General features: G+C 52.4%; 2 protein-coding genes across 5 annotated transcripts in view; one reads left to right on the plus strand and one right to left on the minus strand.

The window, feature by feature from the left end:
• The window catches only part of MACROH2A2 (macroH2A.2 histone), a 54,454-nt gene extending 53,107 nt beyond the window's left edge, over positions 1–1,347 (plus strand). The window contains exon 9 of the mRNA XM_082639672.1: positions 545–1,347. Within this exon, the coding sequence (XP_082495798.1) occupies positions 545–710 (166 nt within the window). The 3' untranslated portion in view covers positions 711–1,347. The remainder of the gene's footprint in view (positions 1–544) is intronic.
• On the minus strand, positions 903–17,327 carry AIFM2 (AIF family member 2; the record flags this gene model as incomplete). 4 transcript variants are annotated; one of them, XM_082639638.1, is made up of 9 exons in its annotated part: positions 17,214–17,298; positions 10,330–10,523; positions 9,857–9,972; positions 8,445–8,564; positions 7,653–7,745; positions 6,004–6,112; positions 4,777–4,929; positions 3,375–3,575; positions 903–994 (listed from the first exon to the last, which is right to left on the minus strand). In XM_082639638.1, exons 2-9 carry the CDS (start codon positions 10,505–10,507, stop codon positions 903–905), a joined length of 1,062 nt encoding a protein of 353 aa, XP_082495764.1. In that variant the 5' UTR covers positions 10,508–10,523; positions 17,214–17,298. The 4 variants fall into 4 exon arrangements, with proteins under 4 accessions (XP_082495764.1, XP_082495766.1, XP_082495763.1 ...); XM_082639640.1 differs by lacking the exon at positions 903–994 and adding an exon at positions 1,338–3,085 and having other exon boundaries at positions 17,214–17,327; XM_082639637.1 differs by lacking the exon at positions 903–994 and adding an exon at positions 1,338–3,085 and having other exon boundaries at positions 10,330–10,520; positions 17,214–17,299.
• Positions 17,328–22,381: the final 5,054 nt, after the last annotated feature.

Below are 22,381 nucleotides of genomic sequence, written 5' to 3' on the forward strand. Positions count from 1 at the left end.
GATCTTAGTTGCCTGACCAGGGATTGAACCCACGCCCTCAGCAGTGAAAGCATGGAGTCCTAACCACTGGAACGCCAGGGAATTCCCTATATTGGTTTTTTTAAATGCTGAGTTGGTAGGGTTTTTTTGTTTGTTTTTAATTTTTATTTTATATTGGAATATAGTTGATTAACAATGTTGTGTCAGCTGAGTTGGTAGTTTTTAAAGCTCAGCTGGACTTGAGTCAGGTCACATAGATTCAAACACAGGCCACCGCTCACCAGCCAGCCCTAAAACCAGTGTGCCTCTCTGAGCCAGTGTGGCATATGTGAAGTGGGGACAATGTGCCCTGTCTGTCCCCCTCCTGGGCTGTCCCTCTTCTGAGGTGAAAGGGGATCGTGTGTGGACCAGCCTGCACGTGGTGAGACCCCGAGTGACAGGAACAAGGACCTGGTGCCAAGATAAGAAGGAACCACCACATTGCCCCTACCCCGGGCTGAGGGCAGAGTTACTCCATGGGTCCCAGGACCAAAGTGACATCAGCTCTTCTCTTCCTTTGGCACAGAAACTGCTTCCCCAAACAGACGGCAGCCCAGGTGACCCTCAAAGCCATCTCTGCCCACTTCGACGACTCAAGCGCATCCTCGCTGAAGAACGTCTACTTCCTGCTCTTCGACAGCGAGAGCATCGGCATCTATGTGCAGGAGATGGCCAAGCTTGATGCCAAGTAGCCGCCCCGCGCCCACTGGTGGCCGCCGCGCTCACCATCCGGAACCAGGAGGATCAAAGTCACAGGAGCGGGGTTTTGTCTTTTAAAAGGAGAGAGGAAGGGTGACGGCAGGTGAGCGGAGGGCAGCTGAAAGGGAAGCAGGTAGCAGAGGCTGCAGGAGCAGGTCCTGCCCACGGGAAGAGCCCTCTGCATTTTATATTCTCGTTAAAAAGAGCCTCAGTCTGTAATTAACCAGGTCTCCACCAGGGGTTTCTTTCCATGTGTTTTCTTCCTGTTGTTTTAGAACTTTTTTAAAAAAACAGACTTCGTTTTAGATTTATAGCATTGACTTTTACACACTCACATACACAAAATCCTTTCAGAATTCTTAAAATCTTCTGTTTCTCCTTTTTGCAAGGGAAGAGGGCAAAGAAGTGACTTGGGCTTTGTTGGCTGTCTGTATTCAGTGATGGAGAGAAGAAAATTAGGAAGGCATCTTACTGGTGCTTTTCTTTCTGTTTTAGTGCCCCTACCCTTACCCCTATAATATCTGTAACTACTCCTAGAAAGATTTTGCTTCAGGCTTTTTTTGTTCTGTTTTTTTTAAAGAAAAAGAAAATGAAAGGAAAAAAATAAAAGATCCAGTGTCTTTCTTACAACATACTCTTTTATTGTAACATCTTGCTCAGTTTGGAGAACTGTGTCCCTATGGGTAGAAACTTAAGAATGTTATAAATAGAACAAGGCCTATCACTATGGAGCTGAGACTCCCACCATGCTAGGCCCCAGGTCAGACGGCACGGAATGGCTTGTGTTTCTCAGGCAACAGGTCCCACTTCCAGAAGGGGAGCCTGGTTGGCTGTGGTCCACGGGAATGGAGGACTGGGTGAAGCCTCACTGGGGTGGCCATCCTTTGGGACAAAGGCACAGTCTCACTTAGGCCTGGGCAACAAAATGGAACAGACCTGGGCCACAGCCCAGACAGGACAGACCAAGAACCCTTGTGAGGCTGGTATCCTAAGAATTCTGGCCAACTACCCAGAGGTTACCATTAAAAGTGGGCAGGGAGGGGTAGGGTAGGCCGGGGCAGGGCCTGAATTTATTCAGATGAACTCATCAACAACTTTTGCCTTAGAGATCTCGCCTATGTGGTCCAAAATAGGTTTATCCTGATTAGAAGTCTTCTCCCAAACAGAGAAGTCATTTTTATACCTTAACATAATTGGTGGCAGGCATTACTGCCACATGGCTACGCCTCCAGATAAGTGACATTGGGTTGACCAAGAAACCAGAAGCACAAAACTACAAAGGTTCCCAAAGGGTACCCCAGCATTGGCTGGAGTTTTGTCACTTACAAATTGGCCTAAGACAGTAACCTGGAAGCATGCAGGGGTTCACCTACTGAAACCCCCTCTGCTCCCTGAACGTTAGCAGGATGACGACCCACCCGACGGTCACGCTAGCTTGGCTATCTTTCTTTAAACACCCCCAGCAGCTGGCAGGCCAGGTTTCTGTCTTAACCCGTCAGCTTTGTAAAAAACTCACTCTCCATTAGGATGGACTCACCAGGAGGGAAATTTTATCTAACGCTTCTTAAATACAACCCATGGTATATAATCAGGATCTAAAAATAGAAATATAGAAAGATTCATGAAGATTAAAGACGGTAGGGACTAACAGTTTAAAATTAACCTCCTTTTAACAACCTGAGTGTTGCAGGATGTTAGAGGCTTCCCCACCTCCTAATGTGATGGGAGAGGCTGGGATGTAGGCCATCTCTCCACCCCAGTCCCCCTTAGCTGGTCTCCTTGGGCAGGCCCTCCTTCCTGCCCTTACAGAGAGGGAGACCCTTCCTGCCACCAGGATACTGAGCTCTCGCCCCTACTCTGAGAGCTCTGAATGCCACACACCATGTGCACGTGCACACACCCAAGAGGAGGCTGGGGTAGAGAAGGTGGGCTGTGCCCTCCCCAGGACCAAGTGAACCATTCATCCAGCACAAGCGCAAGCAGACCTTTGAAACCCAGACTCCTTTAAGGGTGTCTTTTTTTTTAACACCAATATCCCTCTCTCTCTCTCTCCCAGTTTTTGGTTTTGTCTAAGTTGTGTTTCTGGTCAGTACATCACTGACATCTTACTCCAGGAAAAGAGCTTTTGCCCTTTGGCATTTGTCAAGCGGGTACCATTTGTCAAGAAATCTGATCACCGGGCGGTGGCAGTACCTATCTCCTGCCCGGCCTCCCCATCAGGGTGGAGACTGCCGCATGGTTTTCCAGCTCGTGGAGACCAACAGGTCCCGGCTCTTGGCCAACCGAACCATGAGCCGCCCCACGTAGAAGCCACTGATCTGGCCCACGCCGTCATTTCTCCCCATGGCCAGAAGGAACGTCAGCGAACCTGTGAAGCAGAGCCGCGCGCCAAACTAGAATCCTGCTCACCATCCATGGGCCTGCAACTCCCAGGGCACAAACCCTTCCCGGGGCCTTCAGTGTCAGGGCAGGGAAATGCGTAAGGCCTTCAGGGACGTGGGCAAGTCCCTGACATACTTTCCTAGAGCTCTGGGGGAGGTTTCTGTCCCCAGCTTTGAGAGTGTGTTCTAGCGGTCAGGCATCGTAAAGCCCACAAAGGCTTCACCGTTTCTAACCCCGACTCTCTTAAAACTGTGCCGCATGGGGAGCTTCCTGACCTGGCTTGTAGGCTTTGAGGGGCCTCTGTTTCACCGAGTTGACGATGTTGGTCACGGCGACACTGGCATGGAGGCTGGCGTGATAGGCCATCTTGGGCTCCCTCACATCGGCGCAGTCACCGATGGCGTAGATGTGGCTGTAGCCCTCCACCTGGAGGTACTCGTTCACTCTCAGAGCGCCATCGCTGGCCAGCTGATCACCTGCCAGAAAACCAGCCTGAAACCAAGATCCTGAGCTGCCTCAAGAAGTGGTCACCAGAACACAGTGAGGATGGGCTGTGGTGCTGGTCCAGCTACCCTCCAAAGGCACATCCTCAAGAGGCAAACCTCCTGTCCGGTTTATTTCTGCCTGAAGTCCCCCCCTCAGAACTCCTCCTGCAAAGGCGAGGTTACCATTTTGGGGTGGAAACTGGTCAGAAAGACCAGCAAGTGTCATTTCATATAACGCGCGTGACTCTTTGTAAGTTACCACGATTAACAATGATTCACTTATGATGATTAAGTTACAACCTAGCCAAATCTTGGATTTCCTTTTGAATGTGGATCAGATTTTTTAAAATAAATGCAGGGCTTTAATAGATGATAAACTTTTCTTTTTAAGGGACTTAAAAGAATTTACCTTTGAAAACATACCATTAGGACCATTAGGTGTTAAGTCCTGGGATCTCTGTATATTATAAGCCCTCGATCCCAGCCCCACACATGGCCTGGACTAGCTTCCTTCTGGGATTGGATAATTCTTTCCTGCCAGACACACAGCAGGAGCTTCTTGTCCAGGAAAGGTATCTGGGAGTAAATGATGGGGACCTGGGGACATGGCCACCTCGGGGCCTGAGAAGGAGCCACTGAGCCTCCAGCTCACAGATGGAGCCATGGGTCCAGCTCCCCCCACCTCCAGTTAGCTCAATAGGTCAATATTCAGCTTTACAAACAGAGGCCTCATTACCCGCCTCTCCCCATGATCGTTTCCAAGCTCAAGTGGCAAACGTCTGGGTCAGGGTTTGGGGAGAGCAGCACACCTGTGAACAGAGAAAGGCCTGACCCTGGAATTTCCTCTTCATCGGTGTTCCAAGGAAAGTAACAGAAAAATAGATCTTTTTTCTTCCTTCTGAAACCTGTTCCCATCTCTCACCACTAGGGGGTGGGATCCGATTTTGGAAGATTCTGGTCACTTTGGCCACCTTGGGCTAAATCACCATCAACACATCTGAGGAAAGCCCAGCAAGAGTGGCCCCGAACCTAAATTTAAAGTTTGAAGAGACCAAATGAGCTGTTGAGACTGGGGGTGGGGGTGGGAGGGTGGAGTGCCAGTTCCTCGGGGAGAGGCCTGCAGGGCCTTCTCGGGGGTTGGAGGGGGAGGAGGCAGCCTGGGGAGGGGGTCACGGCCCGGCCTCCCACTTACCAAATGCGCTGCGGTAGGCCAAACTGTTGATCTTGATACCGCTGCAGGCGATCACCAGGTTGGCGGCCACCTCCGCGCCTTTGTCCGTCTGCACCGTGATGCGCTCGCGATGTTCGTTGAGAGGCAGCGCCTCCAGGTTGCTCACCCGCTCACCTGTCAGGGGAGGCCCGTGACCAGGAGGCTGGCAGAGGGCAGGCAGGCACGCCACCGAGGCGGGGGCCCAAGCCAGGGCTGGCCTGGGGGCCGGAGACCGGTCCGCTCTGCCACCCCAAGAAGCACAATCTGGACATTTGGCCCCAAGGGATCCGATGGAAAGCAAGTTCCAAGAAGCAATTTGGGGAAGTAAGGCCAAGTTTCCCAAGAGGTTCTGGGAAAAGCTATTTGAGGAAGACCTCAACCACGCCTCCCTGAATGTCCACTCCTAACCAGGCAAGATGAGCCCTCTGGGCTCACCACCGACAGGGGTAAGCAAGGGAAGTCCAGGGCCAGCCCACTCTCCTCACTGCCTGGAAGTGCAGGCGGGCAGAGGGCTGCACAGCCACTTCTGCAGAGCCCAGGAGCCGGGAGGGCTCTCAGAGAGCAGACACCTCGCCCGCCCTGAAAAAGGTGAGAGGGTCGGGCCCGTGAACTGGGGAGGGGGGGGTCACACTCACGGGCGAGAGCCCCACTCTAACATGCTGGGTAGGTCTCCTCCCTTCTGCTCTGGACAGAAGCCACGCTCTCCACCACCCTCAAAATACAAACCCCAAACACCTATTCTCTCCACCAAGAGATATAATTCAGGTCAAATCTTTTATATGATTTTTTTTTTTTTTTGGCCTCACCACACAGCATGTGGAATCTTAGTTCCCTGACCAGGGATCGAACCCATGCCCCCTGCGTTGGAAGCACAGAGTCTTAACCACTGGACCACCAGGGAAGTCCCTTTTATATGACTTTTTAAACCATTCAACAAATGGGTACCACCTGTACTGTATCCAAAGCAACAGCCAGGACAGTGCTGCCTGCATGACAGGAAAATCCCGTAAGTACAGGGGCCTCTGCCCTGCCTGGGGACAGACACACCTCCAGCTGGACGACAAGGCTAAACAGGCTCTGCAGCCCCACCTCAGGACACAGAGCCTGGGGTTGAGCGCGGCCACGCTCAGGCTGTGAGCAGGGACCAAGCCTCAGCCAAGTCTCACCAGGCCAGGGAGAGGGGCAGGGCAGGAGGGGCCTGGCACATACTCAGCAGCAGCTGCACGCCTTTCCGGAGCAGGATCTCCTTCACTTCCTGCCGGACACAGGGCAGGAGCTCCTTGTCTGCGAGGGCCATTTGGGAGTGAATGAGAGTGACCTGGGGACAAACAACCACAGGGCAGAGAAGGAGCCACTGAGTCTCCTGCTCACGCAAAGAGGCTTAAAAACGTATCAGCCTGTCTCTCCCACCTCCTCCCCAACTTCCAGTTTACAAGTGAGGAAACTGAGGCCCCAGAGAAGTACTTTGCCCACTGCTAGAACCAGTTAATGGTGAGCTGGGCTGGAGCCCACATCTCCCAGGGTAGGATTTTTTCAGATGTGCCAATGCTTCACAACACACACCTCACAGAGGGCCACGTGGAAAATTATTTTCAAGCATCCTTGGGCACTTATACAGTCTATATATAAGCCATCGACATTCTAACTGTAAATCAGGCTGACATTTACATTAAGGCTGGTTCTAAAACTGGTGCTTCCAGGCACGTCTACTTGCTGTCTGGGTCAGCACAGTGAAGTGAGAGGGAGCCTGCAGTGATGTTCAAAGCTTGAGCTTTGAAATCAGACTGCCTGGGTTGAAATCCCATCTCAGATACCCACTCACACACCTCCTGAAGACCCAGTAAGATGGATCACAGTCCTACTCATAGGAATTTTGTAATGATGAAACGAGAAAGTAAGTATAAAGCACGTAACTCAGCACATAGTGACTCTTTAATAAAGGGTGGCTACTATTACTCTTATGTGTCTATTAGTTATAAGCATTTGGGAATTATACTGAGTTATTTACTACTTCAGACCAGTCTTTACCCCATAAATCAAAATTAATAAACTTCTACATGAACCACCCATAATAATTTCCAATAATTTGTCAGAGAATAGCCATATAATTAAATTAGCCCATATTGATCTTACTTTTCAAAACCAACCTGCCTTTCCCTAGGGAAAAAGAACAGACACAGGCTCCGCGTGGCTCCCAGAAGATGATCTGGCATCAGCTGGGCAAGCTCTTGCCTCAAGGACCCATAACTGCTGATCGTCACTCAGCCCTAGGCTGAGCCTTTACAGCCTGCTCTCTTTCTCTCCAGGATGCTGGCAGGGTCTCCATCCCTCTATCACTAAAAAGAGGCAGTGCTGGCCAGTCCTTCCCCAGCATGGGCTGTGAGGTGTACACTTCAGGGTCCCCCTACATGCTGTCTAGGGCAAGGGCTACTGTCCCTTAAACACCAAAAGGCTGTGCTTGCTCCAGACAAGACACCCATGAGGGTGTCTTTGATCAAGCTGGTTGTTGGCAAAAAGAGGCAATCAAAAGTCTACGTTTATATCGCAAAGGCCACATTACTGCAGGGGGACACGGGAGTTAACCTTTCATAATGTATCCCCCCGGGGCGTGGTCCTCCGGGTTGGCCCAGAGGGCAGAACCCCTCACTGAACTAGGATGCACCCTGGCTCTCCAGGTAAAATTCCCAGCAGAATGGGACTTTAGGGGGTCCCCCAGTGCAGAGAGCAGGAGACAGGAAACACATGCTCCCACTTTATGGTAACGGGGCTCCCCTCCCAGGCCCTGAGCAAATTCTGATGTTCATCAGACAAAAAAGAATCCCGCCTCTGAGAGTTCAAGGACAAGGCCACCGGCCCACCTCTTTCTCGGGGTATTCTGTTTTAATCTCTGCTGCCATCTCCACTCCCGCAGAGCCTCCTCCGACCACCACGATGGACTGTGAGCACTGGACCTGAAGAAGGAGGAAACGTTAAGGTGCCCCCTCAAATCTGCCCTGCCTCGGGGTCCAGCCTAGGGAGTGGGTTCCTTGGCCAAAGAAGCATAGAGAACCCTTTCCAAGTTCAGGGTCCAAATGTGCTGCCTCGGGGCCAGCTCTTGCTGGGTGTCTCCCTGCATTTCTCACTACCTGCCCACCTTGCAGGTGACCCGGATCTGCCTGAGTTCCAGGCCGGGTTCCTAACCTCCACTCTAACGTCTGCTCATGACTGTGCCAGAGGTTCCCCAGGCCTCTCAGCAGCTGTGCAGAGAGGGAAAGACCTGGCCTTGGTCACACAGCTGTACGACCTTCTCTGGGTCCCCACACCTCATCTGTTCAGTGGGGACAGACCCATCCCACCCACCTCTCCAGATCTCCGTGAGAAGTGACTGAGAGCATGGATCCAAGCCCGCTTTATAAAACACAAGCCCCGTGCAAACATGAGCCAGTCGCTACATGAGCAGGTCTGGGTACTCACGTCCAGACCTCAGGATAGGTCCAAAGGTCTCCTCCCAGGAGCCTCTTCCTGGTAACTCTCCATCTCCACAGCGCCACTGCAGCCCCGGGGGCTCCTTGCTGCAGCCCTGGGCATCCCCACCGCTGTTCCACTCTCCCAGGGCCCCCCACCCCTGGCTCTGCCCTCACTGTCCTGCCGCCGGGCAGCAGGCAGCTCACCTGCGTCACCATGTTCTCATAGGCCTGGATGGCCATCTGCTGGCTGGACACCTGGTTAAACTTGCCTGGGAAGAGACCAGTGCTGCCCGTGGCCAGGATGAGATATGTGAAGGACAGGGCCTGGGAGGGGCAAGGGAAAGAACGGTGAGGGCAGGCCTGGGCTCCTGCATCCAACCCCAGGCTCCACCAGGCAAGGAGCACCAAGGGGGACAGGCCTCCTGCTGGGGAGCAAAACCATCCCGGGTTAGACCAAGGGATGGCGCTAGAACCCAGGAAATACCCAAGGAGGCAGAGCTTACCTCCTGCTGGACCGCCCACCGTGAAACAGCACGGGCGGGGAGAGCTCCCCACAGGGGCAGTGGGGCAGGTGAGCGGGCAACAGGAAACGGCTCGTGGGGAATAAGCAGGATTCCAGCTTCCAGTGTGGAGTTAGTTTAGAATCTCCCTATTATTACCAGTATTTTAGAAAAAATTTCCCCTTATCCTGGCCAACAAAAACAAAGTGGGGGTGGTGGAATTCCTGTTTGGAGCCTAAATATATAAAACTGACAAACCCAGAGCTGCTCTGATGGAAGGGGGACTGGAGGGTCTGTATCCCACTCAGACCCCACTACCCCTGTGGAGGCCTGAGATGCCCTCATGGACCCAAAACCACAGGATAAGGACGTTCTCAGTAATCTTGCCAACTGGAGATTCTACAGCCTCAAAATTGATTCAAGGAAGATTGATTCATTCACGCTAAACCACACTCATTGAGGACAGGAATTGGAGCCCCTTTGTACAGTCCCCCCATAGCTTTGACTAGAGTAGAGGGCCAGGCTGGAGGGTACCCTCAGCATGGAGGGTGGGCTGCCGGCAGCTTGCTGACGGAGCTCTGGTCCCACAAGGATACACCAGGCACCATGCTTACCCCAGGGCTGAGGGACACAAACTTCGGGAAGAAAACCTCTGCCCTCCCGGGCGATGTGGGATTGTGGTGCCTACCCTTTGATTCCAGACAGTGAGGGGGCCCCTGGGCTGGGACCCTGGCTTTCAGAGTGAGGGCTCTGGGGCAAAGCAGCCTGGGTCCAAATCCTGGCTGATTCTCTCCAGCTGTGGGGTCCTGGGCAAGCCTCTTAACCTCTGGGTGAACCGAGGCTACTCCACCTCCCTCACAGGGTCACAGTGGGCATTAAAGGAGATCACGTGAGGCTTAAAACAGTGCCCGGCACACAGGGAAGGCTCTGCACTGCTCTCCTGTGGCTGCTGGGGCCCAGCCTTTGCTCAGGAGGCATCTGCTATCTGCCAGGCACCAGGCGGGCATGGGGGGCCCTTGCCCCTGAGGAGACGGGCCCAGGTGTCCTCCCACCAGCAGCCACATCCCAGGGGCCCCCTGAAGCCAGCTGAGGATGGCCAGCCCCCGCTGGGTTCACCTCGCCGTCCTCCAGCAGCACCGTCTGATTCTTCAGGTCTATGTCAACCACCAGGCCCTGCCGGTAGTTTTCCTTGAAGGTCACCGAGTAGGAAATGAATGTCTTTTTGGCAAACCCTGGGGAACGGACAGAGAGGAGGTCACGGTGTAAAACTGGGCTGCCCACAGGAGGCCAGAATAACTCAGAACATTTCCAGAGCTGCATGCCAACAGGGGCCCCTTGGTTAAACAGCCCCTGGGTACCCACTACCCCCTAAAGCGCCAGTCTGGGCCCCAGGTCCTCGGAGAAGCTCTCGCTGTGACTTCTGGGGCCTTGGTATGGTAGCTGCTTAAGGCCAGGGACCTTAAGATTCCCCAGAATTTGTCTAATGGTGGAATTTAGGCACCTTGCCCTAACGGGAGAAAACCACCCTGTGGTCCACAGTGGTGACAAGACCACGGTCACAAAGAAAGCCCCAGAGAAGAGCCCATTACCACTCTCCACGGAGGCCCGGAGGGCTGCCACGTTGTGGTGGAAGGAGTCCTTCATGTCCACCAGCACGAAGGGGATGTTCTGCGCCTGCAGTTGGCTGGCGGCCGTGATGCCGCCAAAGCCCCCGCCCACGATCACCACATGCACGGCTCCCACGTCCATCGAGACCTGGGACCCCATCTCGGACCAGGTGCTGCTGGGGTTGGAGGAGAGACCACATCCGATTCAGGGGGGCTCGAGGGCTGGGTGGGCAGAGGTGGGTCCATATCAAGAATGGCCTCAAATGCCAAGGCTTGATCCTTTAAAAGTATATAATCATCTTTTATGAAATTCCAATTTTTGTAAAATTTGAATTAAATTCCAAAGGAACAAGGAGTATCCTAATTCCATCTCATCCCCTCAACCACCCAGTTCCCTTCTCCAAGGCATCTACTGTTACCAAGTTTACGTGAATCCTTCCAGAGATATTCTGTGCACCTACAATCATGATTATTGTTTTTGCACACGTTAAACAACTGTTTTTGCACTTTTTTTCACTCGTAAATATATTCATTCACTCAACAGTATAAATTAATAGACCTCCTGCTCTTTGACATGTTCTGTGCTGTGGATGCTGTAGTCAGAGAGACAGACAGACAGATATGGTCTCAGCCCTTGTAAAGGCAGGGTTTCAAACTCAAAGGGCCAGGTGGATGATGTAGCTGTGGGAAACTGGGCAGGTGCACAGTAACCAAAAATGGTGGGTACACCTCTGGGGAATTGGTAAGCACAGGCCACCTTAAAAGAACAAAACAAAATTATTTAAGCACCACACTAAGCAAACACTGCGACCAGATTCCACGCAGCTCACATGTCACCAGCTTCAGCCCCAGGTCTGAGGAGATCAATTAGCAAGTTATGACAATCAGCCTGCAAAACAGGATGCAATGTGATTAAGGCCATGACAGTGGGGTGGGGAGGAGGGGCCTGCTGTGGGCAGGTGGTCCCCTGAGCATTCCTGGAACAGAGGATGTACATTGCGACTGGTGGGTGACACCCCCCAGGAGGAAGGGGGCAGGGAGAAATCTCTGCTGGGAGAAGAAACAGTGCTGGTCAAGGACCAAAAAGGAAGTCTGCTGGTGAGAAAGAGGATGGAGAAGCGCTCATCACGTGGGCTCCAGTGAGAGGGGCAGGGGGTGCAAGGTCCTGCTTGATGTCGAGGAAAGGGAACCTGCAATCGAAGAGAGTATCTGCAGAGGATGGAGGGCCAGGTCTGCAGGCCAAATGTGCACCAGGCTCACACTCACATGTGAGCACGGCAAGGAGGGAGGAAGTGGACAGACAGCAAGCTGTCGAAAAGCTCAATGGGGAAGAACATTCCAGCCCACCTCTCGGACAGCAATGCAGGCAGCTGGAAGGTCACCACTCTGTCCTCCATCAGGTGTGTAGTCTGGGGCACAACCCCTCCCCTCTCTGGGCCTCCATTTACCCCCTGTAATGGGAGGAGACAGCCTAAAATGCCCTTGCACAATAGGTTTCCAAGACATGGTGACCCCCAAGATGGTCCCCAGATCTTTCCACACTTACGGGGGCAGCTTACAGTTGGACCTCCAGACACTGTTGTTGTATTCAAATACACACTGTCTAATTTCTCCTCTGGGGAAGTGAAAACCTGGGTGAGGGAGGGTAGATCTGGCATAGGAGATTGGAGGGGATTTAACTTTGTTTCTCATTGGCTAAATGGTCCCCAATGCATTGAGGCTTGTGCATTCTAGGGCTGGAACCAAAACAAGTCCCCCAGCAGGCAGTGTCACCTTCACTGCTCCAGGCCCTCAGTAAGTGGTCCAGAGCTGGCCCCGTGAGTGTTCATCAGGCTGAATCTGCCACCTAGGCCAGGACCCTAAAGGGCCCCGGGGACCAGCCAGGGACAGGAGCAGACACCAGGAGCTGAGCAGGGCCCGGGCATGTGGCAGGCAGTCAGGCAAGCTATGGAAGGGGTGCATTTCACCTGCCCCTTCAACATGGCCCCCTCTGTGCCAGCCTGCCCTTGGGGCCAGCAGCCAGCGAAGAGGTCAGAGACACACCCAGAGAGCTCTGCTTCCAAGCTGGCGGGGCACAGGCCTGAGAGAGGCTACCCAGCTTGTTGGGGAGAGGGGTCCACCGTGGACCACCCAGGGAGGCTCAAGGTGGAGCCTTGAAAAACAGCTGGGGCCAGGGGCCTTCTTCACAGAGGGAACAGCTTAGGCCAAGAAGTCCAGTGGCAGGAAGGGAGGGGGTGGGAGGGGTTCAGGGAACAAGGTGGGGCAGCCAGGAGGGCAGGGGACAGGGGACAGCACACACAGAGGGCCTGTCATGCTAGGGCAGTGTCTGGGCCTACATGCTGCCCTGGGGCCCTTGCAGGGAAGAAAGCCCAGTGAGCTCGGCACAGGCCTGATGGGCAGTGGGTTAGCCAAAGGAGTTGAACCCCTGCTCCCTCAGCCCCCCAGGATCATTAACTGGCTTCCCCAAAGGACAAACCCTGGCCTCACCCAACTAGGCACAGCCCTCAGTAAAGGTGAATTGATTCTTTAGAGTTCCGGTGCAGAGTCTGGGGCCTGAGGGCACACCCAGGCCCAAGAGGGGCTGCCACAGCTGGGCCAGGGAGGGGAGGCGCTTTTACACCACAAGCCACCTGAGGCCTCTCCTGGAATCTGTTCTTCTCTCTCCTCCACTGACCTCTGATACACCCACCTGGGGAACGGGGGCCTGGTGGCGCTCCAGCCCATTCCACCCTTTCTCCTCGGCAGCCTCCCTTGCCCAACACTCTTGGTCACCCGCCTCTCCCTTGGCTCTTCCAATGCCAATTCTCACCTGGACCCGAGGACAGCTAGACTCCCCTCTGCTCGGCCATGACCTACTTCACCACACACCTAAATCATTGGCTTAAGCCATGGACCAGCACTCCTAGCCACACACCCAGCAGGTGCTCAAAAAGCAAGCGTGCAACCGATGATGCTGAAGTATATGTTCTAATGTAGCAGCAGTGCTGGGCAAACAGCCTCCATCGGTGGGCGACTCCATCAATCAATGGAAACCTCCACCAATGAGATTAGAAGATACACTATTACACACCCATACAATGGAATAGTCTGGAGACATTCAATTTTACAGTGGAAGATTTTTTACATGAAAAGTTTGTCCACGATTCATCCACACCCACAGACTGCACAAGACCAAGAGTGAAACGTAATGTAAGCTATGGTCTGTGGGTGATTATGTCAATGTAGGTTCAGTAACAAACAGACCACTCTGGTGAGTGATGTCGATAATGGAAGAGGCTATGCATGTGTCAGGGCAGGAGGCATATAGGAAATTTCTGTGCCTTCCACTCAATTCTGCTGTGAACCTAAGACTACTCTAAACACATAAAGTCTTAGGAAAAAAAAAAAAAGCTTGTCCATCAAAAAGTCAGATAATAGAAAGTCATGTAGAGCCTAATCTCCATTGTGGGCCATCAGACCCAGGCACCTAGCTACATATACACACATACAAGTAATGATGACAGCAGTGAGCATCCACTGCACTTTTATCAATGTCTTTGCATTGAATAGGTGGGGTTTCCTCCTCATTGTGGAAAGAATTTCAGTAACTTGTCCCAGTTCAACCCTCAACAGTCTGACCAGATCTGCACTCTAAACCAAAATGCTAATAGTGGTTGCCAGATGATGTTTTTACTTTCTTCTTTGAGATTTTCCCCCCCTTTTTTTTTTACTGTTTGAATGTTTTTAAGTGAAATAATAAAGCTTTAAAGACAGACCTGGCTTCCTACAATCTAATGTTTTTAATTGAGATATTTTTTCATATATTATAAAATTCTCTATCTCAGAGTGTACAACTCAGTGATTTCTAGCACATTCATAAAGTTGTGCAACCATCACCACAACCTAACACCAGAACATTTTCATCGCCCCCTCCCCAAAAAGACTCCACATCCATTAGCATTCCCTCCCCCCTCCAGGCCCTGACAACCACTAATCTTTCTGTCGCTATAGATTTGCCTATTCCATACCTTTTGTGTCTGGCTTCTTTCACTTAGCGCAGTATTTTCAAGATTCATTCAAGCTGTAACTTGTAACAGTATTTCATTCCTTTTTATGGCTGAGTAATATTCCATTGTATGGAGATACCACATTTTGTTTATCCATTTGTCAGCTGATGGACATTTGGGTTGTTTCCACCTTTTGGCTAATGTGAATAAGGCTGCTATGAATATCTGTGTATAACTTTTTGTGTGAACAAAAAATTCTCTTAAGTTTGTACCTGGGAGTGAAATTGCTGGGTCCTATGGTAACTCTAGATTTTACTTTTTGAGGAACTGCAAACCTACCATCTGATTTTACTGACCATCAAGGCAAGAGAATGATCACAGAGAATCTTAACTGAATCTTCCCAGATGCAGGAATGTTAGCATAAAAGCAGGTCCAAGGGGACTTCCCTGGTGGTGCAGTGGTTAAGAATCCGCCTGCCAATGCAGGGGACACGGGTTTGAGCCCTGGTCCCAGAAGATCCCACATGCCACGGATCAACTAAGCCCGTGTGCCACAAGTACTGAGCCTGTGCTCTACAGCCCACGAGCCACAACTACTGAGCCGGCGTGCCACAACTACTGAAGCCCGTGCGCCTAGAGCCCGTGCTCCACAACAAGAGAAGCCACCGCAGTGAGAAGCCTGCGCACTGCTGCGAAGAGTAGCCCCCACTTGCCACAACTAGAGGAAGCCTGCGCGCAGCAACAAAGATACAATGCAGCCAAAAATAAATAAATAAAATAAATAAATTTATTAAAAAAAAAAAAAGCAGGTCCAAGAAAACAATTCCTAACTGTGCAGCAACTCCTAAGTAATTTTGCCTTTGCCCCTCCCCCAACACACACAATATGGTCTACACTCAAATTTTCTCAGTAAATCCTGTTTTCTCTGCCAAGGACACCCAGCCTGATCCCAGGTGGATTCTTCTCTAATAATACAGACAAAGGGCTTTTAGGAACCTACTGAAAAACAAGGAAGTTATATTTAGGCCAAAGCTGTGGGGAGGTCATGCCTCTGAAGACACACAGCGGAACCATGTGGGCTCTGATCAAAGCAAAGATGTCGTCCCAGAATTGTTTCATAGAGATTACAAATAAAACACCCAGCTTTTGAGTGCTCACCAGTTACCCCCAAGGTAGATTTCCACAGCTGTTTCCAGAGTGGCCATCCTGGATGAGAGGGCCTACAGTGTGACTTGAAGCACCATGAATATATCTCTCCAACCCGGCGAAGGCAGAGGGGTGGGCAGCCTCCCTCACTGGACCCCAGGGACCAGGCTGAGAGTGGGCACTCCATGGCTAGTCCCCCAGGGAACACATGGTGAACAAAACCCAAAAAGACCAATTTCTGAAAGAGGCTCAAAGTCTGAAGAGGGCTGTCCCTTCATGCCCTCAGGAGAGGGCACTTCTGGGCAGACAGGTTCATGCAGGTGTCATACAGGCTCCGGTGCTGAAGCCTAGGCCACGCAACTTGTACAGTCTCCTGGGAGCCAGTCACTTCGTGGTTCCCTTAACATCCCCATGATCTGTGCCTGGACCCTGGCTTCCTCTTTCACCACTAGACACAAAGATCAGGCTGGCCCTGGAGCACACCCGCTCTACCCAGCTCCTCCTTAACTGTTGGGTAGTCCTGAGCAAGGCCCCGCCCAGCTGGGCCTCAGTCTTCTCCTGTGAAATGGACCCTCCAGATGCAGGGTTACACACGGTCTCCCTTGGAGGGCTCTGAAAGCTTGGGGCACATACACACACCCAAGCAGGACTCCTTGATAATTTATATATTTACATATTTTGCATGTTGGCATTTGAACACAAGGTGCAGAGCCGGGACACCTGGAAGCCCCTTCACAAACTATGTCTGACTCTCTGCCCTGTGCCTGTCCTCCGATGGGACCATCAGCTCCTAAGCATCTCTCCCCTCCCCACCCTCACGGTACAACCAAGGGTCAAAGGGAGTCTAATCAGAGGGGAAAGGCAGGGTGTGTTTAGTGGGTGCTGTTGAAAGAAAAGCACCCAACATCAGGCACTAAAAGCAGCTCCCGGTGGATCAGGAGTCCTGGGCTTCCCCCCAACCTCCGGCCCCATCAGAGTTAGTTGGGTCACCTCTGGCCTTAGTGCCTTAGTGCGGAAGCTGGGGCTCCGTGGAGAAGCAGGACCTCCCAGTTCATCCTGGAGCCTATGGGCACTGGGTTACCCCGGGCATTTTCCTCCTGGACACTGAGGCTTTCCTCCTGCCTATGACACGGGCTTCCGTCCGCCCCGCAGCAGCTTCCACCGCCCAGCGGCGACCCTCGGGGCCCTCCCGGGATTGGGGGAGGGGGTGGTGACGGGGGGCGGTGCCTGTCTTACTTGGGAAGACTTAGCAGGGATTTGCGGGGGCGGGGGGAGCGGACGCGGAGGAGGCGAGTTTGCTCCGTCCTCACTGGGAGCAAAGCTCCCCGTTGAGTTTTGGGGGACCTGGGTTGCTGCAGGCCTGAGCTCCTCATCCTAGACCGGGGGTTCCCAACCCCCGGGGCGCGGACCGATACCAGTCCTCGGCCTGTTAGGAACCGGGCCGCACAGCAGGAGGTGAGCGGCGGGCGAGCGAGCGAGCGAAGCTTCATCTGCCGCCCTGCCTCCCCCCTATCTCTCGCATTACCGCCTGAACCGTTCTCCTCCCACCCACACACACCCCCACGGCGTCCGTGGAAAAGTTGTTTTCCACGAAACCGGTCCCTCGTGCCAAAAAGGTTCGGGACTACTGTCCTAGACGACCGCCCTCTCCTCCCCGGCCCCGGACGCTGTTCGGGCTTCATGGGGCCCTGCAGGCGCAGAAGTCCCGCAGAGCTCCCCCGACGCGCCCCTCACCTGCGGGCGTTCTCCCGCCGTTCCGGCTCCCGCTCCGGCCAGGAGCTCCCGTGGTCGCCGCCGGGCCCGAGGCCCCTCCCTTGCCGGCGTGACTCGGCGCGTCTGCCCTCCAGCCTCGGCTATGCCCCCGGCGGCCCCCCCCAGAACTGCAGCCTCCGGCCCGCCCGCGCCGCCGGCCCGGGAAGCCAATCGCCCCAATCGTGAGCACTCGACCGCTACTGTCGAGGCCGCCCGCGCTGCCCCGGCCCCTCGGACTCTGCTCAAAGTTCGGTCCGGACGCCTTTCCAGCCTTTAGAGCGCGGGCCCCGGCACTGGCTGTGAGATCTCGGACGGATCACTAGCCTCCTGCCTTCACACATATAAACAAAAATGCAAACCCAGTTGAGCACCTACTCCACGCCTGGCATTGTGCTGGGCGCGCCGTGTGGGAGTGAGGGGTTGTAAAATGTAGAACAATGCAGGCATGGTTTCTGCTTTCCTCCAGGTAATAGTCTAGGGAAAAATACTAAACAACAATAAAACATATGTATCACTAATTGCAGTAAGAAAGACCGGGGGCAAAAGAAGGGTGCCAAGGCCTCTCTCCAAGGATGAGAAGTTAGTCCTGGGCAGAGGGAAAATAAGTATGCTCTGGGTGTGCAAAGGCCAAGGCAGGATAAATAGCTGAGAGCAGGGGCATTGCAGAAGTGGTCGGGGACAGAGTGCCCCAGCGTGGCAGGGTGGCACAAGCCTCCAGGTCCTGGTAAAGACTGCCCGTGTGATCCCAAGGGCAACGGGATGCCACTGATGGGTTTTAAGCTGAAGAGTGAGGTCTGAGTTATGTTGGAGGGTGAAAAGACAGGGGAATGGGAGGGCTGCCTGAAATTGGGTAAACTGGGCAGGAGGGGAGTCCAGGGAGAAGAAGAAAGCACTCGGATCTGTCAAGAAATGTACTGATGCAAGCTACAACCTGGAGGTAGGATCAAGCCAATTTGGTGACAGATAATCCATCTTCACCTATTTAATGCAAATATTAGCACCTACCCGAATCACTGTAGAAAAGATTCAACGAGATCTTTTTTTTTTTTTTTTTTTTTTAGCGGTACGTGGGCCTCTGTTGTGGCCTCTCCCGTTGCGGAGCACAGGCTCCGGACGCGCAGGCTCAGTGGCCATGGCTCACGGGCCTAGCCGCTCCGCAGCATGTGGGATCTTCCCGGACCGGGGCACGAATCTGTGTCCCCTGCATCGGCAGGCAGACTCTCAACCACTGTGCCACCAGGGAAGCCCCCAAGGTCTCTTTTAAGGGATGCCTCCACTCCCACCAGGGGCAGGGGGTAGGGTGCACAGAAGGCCAAGTAGAAGGTTCTTATAGGCCAGGCCTGGAAGTGGCACACCTCCCTTCTGCCCTTTGGAACTCACGGACACACCTGACCGTGAGGGTGGCCAGGAGATGCAGTCTAGTGTATGGCCACAAAGAAGAGAGGAAAACAGATTCTGGTGTCTGCCCTGCTCACCTAGGTCTTAGCCTCCCTGGTTTTCTTCCTGTGCCTCTGCTTGTCTCTTCTCAGCCCCCTTGCAGGCTCCGGCTCTGCCTCTGTCCCTTAAACACCAGTGGCCCCAGGCCCTTCACTGCACTTCCTCTCACAGCGGCCCCAGATGTTGCACGGCATGAGAAGATGATAGGCTCAAGCAGGTATTTGCTCTCTGAGCATTTAGTGAAGAAATCTGATAATGGGGCAAATGGGGCATGTGACAAGGAGATCTAGAGATAAAAGGTCATGGAGAGAAGGGCCAGAAAGGCCAAACTGCACTTACGAGGAAGGAGAGACTCTGAGCGCCCAGGAGGCCAGAAGAGAGGGAATAAAGCAGAGAGGGATGCTGAGTCATCATTCACACCTAGTGGCCCCCAGAGCTTCCCCAGGCCAAGGAGCTTTCTGGCACCTGTGCAGGAGGGTCTGAACACTAAACCTACTTTGATTTTGGTAATACGAGTGAGTTTTTGTTCTTAAAGCAGCACTAAAACAAGACCCAGCTTGGCACAGCCAGCCAGCTCTCCACAAAGGTCATTCTCCCCTTCTATGGCATAGGGGTCCTGCTGAGGAGCATCTGCCCTGCCGGGGACTACGTTGCCCATCTCCCCCCACCCCACCTCGCTTCTGGCCAGGGCCAAATTCTCACGGAAGGAACATGAGCAGGAGTTATATGTGTCACTTCTGGGCTGAAGCAGTTAAGAAGCAAGGGTGGCTTTCTTCCCTCTTCCTAATGAAGTCAAAAAAATCATGAGGCAGGCTTGTGCGGAGCAGTAATGGTGATCCGTATAAGAGCAGCATCAGAGCAGAGTGGCAGGGGCAGCCTGATGGGGTCAGAAGACTAGCCACATGCAAGGGATGGAGCAAACAAGTTAATATATTGAGGATAATGTAGCCGTGTTTCTCACTGACAGGAGGGAGGTGCCAATATGAAAAGGGGAGAGCTGGAATGAACCTTGTGGTATTGAACTTGTGGTATCAAATTGGAACTATCAGTGTTAACGCATGGCATGGCTTGCAACATATAGAGATAGAAATAAATATAGATGTAAGGTCTGTCTACCGAGAGGGCCTGGGAGCAGCAACACCTCAGAGTAAGAAGCACACCTAGTACCTAGATCTTTGCTTCTAAATACCGTTCTCTAGTAAAGAGGACACTAGAGAAGTAGCTGATTCCAGGGAAAGTACAAAGTAAGTCTAAAACATTTTGTTTTGAAGGAAGTGCTCAAAGAATGATGGGGAGATGTCAAAAGAACACAGAAGCTAGTATGAAGGAGCCCTCACTGGCCAATATGGACAATTGGAGCATCAAAATAATGGAAACAATAGATTATAGTCCATTGAATAAACTATGAATCCATGATTCCACACAGATATAATTAAACAGAGAGAAGGGAAAGCTTTTACTTACAACAGAAAGCCAGTGAATAAATGTAGGAGGAAAAATGAAAATAAAAAACTTCCATTGGGCAAACATTAAAGTTATTCAGCCAAGGGACATCAGTGGGTGATAAGCATAGTAGACGAAAGTGGGATAGGGATATTTACATAGTCTCCAAATATTGCCACACAAATACTTATTAATTACAAAGAAAAAAAGGAACTTTACAGTGGAGAAACCTAGCAGGCACCGTCTTACTCAAATGATCAAGGTTATCATCTATAATTGGACAAATAAAGATCATGCGCCACCCAGTAGAACACGATGATAAGACAACATCACTAATGTTATATCCCAAAGAAGTGTATCCCAAATCTAATCATGAGGAAGTCTGGACAAACCCAAGCTAAGGCACATTCTGCAAAATGACTGCCCTGTTTTCTGCAGGAAGGTCAAGGGCATCAAACTCAAGGAAAGCCTTAGGAGCTGCTCCAAGTCAAAGGGGAGAGAGCCTTGGCAAGTGGGTAGAACTCATGATCCCAAATGAGGTCTCTTTGTTACAAAGAACATCTCTGGGGCATATGGCACAAATGCTATGGGGTGTCTGGGGGAAGGGTGTGTGGGGATTCTTGCTACTTTTCTGTAAGTTTAAAACTGCTTCAAAATAAAATCATTTTTTTAAAAAGAAGCAGGAATATCTTCTCCTCTCTCTCTTCCCCCATCCACCATCCAGGTACAGAAGACCTGGCAGAGGATCTGAGGTCCCAGACCCAGTGATAGAGCCGCAAGAAGGAAGGAGCTCAGTCCTTCAACCAGAACAGCATGGGAGCTACCCTCCCCCCCCTTCCTGGTCAGGTGCATGACTTTGGACTTTACATGAGCAATAAACAAACTTCTATTGTCCTAAGCCACTGAGATGGGGGAGAGGGGACCTTTTATTGCGTTATCCTAACTCACCCACTTAACAGCCTGCTGTGCCTCTCTACTTGAGATCCCCCAGACACCCAAGGAAACATCTCGTCCCTAAACTTGTCAGACACTCATCACTATCCTGGCTAGAGACCCAGCACCATTTGACCCTTCTCTCTCTCTGCATTGCCCCACATCCAGTCAGGTCCACCTCCTGTGTCATGCTTGATCTCTATGCCCACCAGGCCTGCTTTGGCCATCTTCCCCGTCACCAGGGCCATTGTCACTGGTTCCCCAGCCTCCATTCCAATCTCTTCTCCACTTAGCATGGCCAGACACACATGTAGTTTCACACTTCCTTGTCCCAGCTCCCACTGCCCTCAATCTGGACACCCTCCCTGTTTCCTGTTTCCATCTGGTAAACACCTACTCTCCCCTCAGGGTTCAGCTGCATGAATCCTTGCCTGACCCTCCCTGCTCTGGGCCCCTGGACATGGTCTTCCACCTGAACAGGACAGACACGCCCTGCTCATTCCACTAATGGGGTGACACACCAGTCTCCCCAGAATAGCCTGAGCTCCTTGGTACCCACACATGCTGGAATAAATTCTCCCCTTCCCACTTGCAGCCAAGTCAGAACTCGGCTCTCCCTCCCCACCTCCATAAATTTACTACAGGATTTCTCTCAAGTTAACTTTGCCCTCCGGCCCCATTCCTAATCCACACAGAGGAGAACAACTGTCTCAGGGGTGTTCTGTGGTTGCCCAGAGTTGGTGCTCAGCAAACAGATGTTAGAAACAAAGTACTCACAGCAATTCTCTCTGCTTAGATTAGCCCCCTCTGCCCCAGTCATTCCCCAATGGCATTCAACCTGTCCGTGATTTAACAATCATTTCTTGACGGCCTGCACAGGCAGGGCCTTGGGCACACAGTGCATGTTCCTGACTCCCAGGGTTGGTCTTAGCTCCTGGGGCCTGCCTTGGCCTCATTCACCTTTGAACTCCCCAACTCCCATCCATCCCAGGACCTGGCACAGGCCTGGGCCCATGCAGGCAGCCTGTAAACAGTTGCTGCCAGGCCAAGGCCACCATGTGGGATCTGCAAGCCCCACCCAGTGCTAGCTGGCACCGCGACCAGCTACCAGGATTAGTCTGGCGCAAGAGTGTCCCATGAGATCAAACTCCCCTGAGAAAGCAGGACGGAAAGGTACATTTCTGTGCCTGGTGCTTTCCTATTCCCCATTCAACTCTCAAAACAAAGAAGGAAAAAAAAGAAGCTGATATATAGAAGTAGGTCCTGTCCCTCATAGATCCTGTTTATTCTCAAACCCCAGCCAGACACATTCTACCCCTCCCCCCACGTCCCCACCC

This window comes from Mesoplodon mirus, assembly GCF_964341445.2.
Source record: "Mesoplodon mirus genome assembly, chromosome: 2".
Lineage (NCBI taxonomy): Eukaryota > Metazoa > Chordata > Mammalia > Artiodactyla > Ziphiidae > Mesoplodon > Mesoplodon mirus.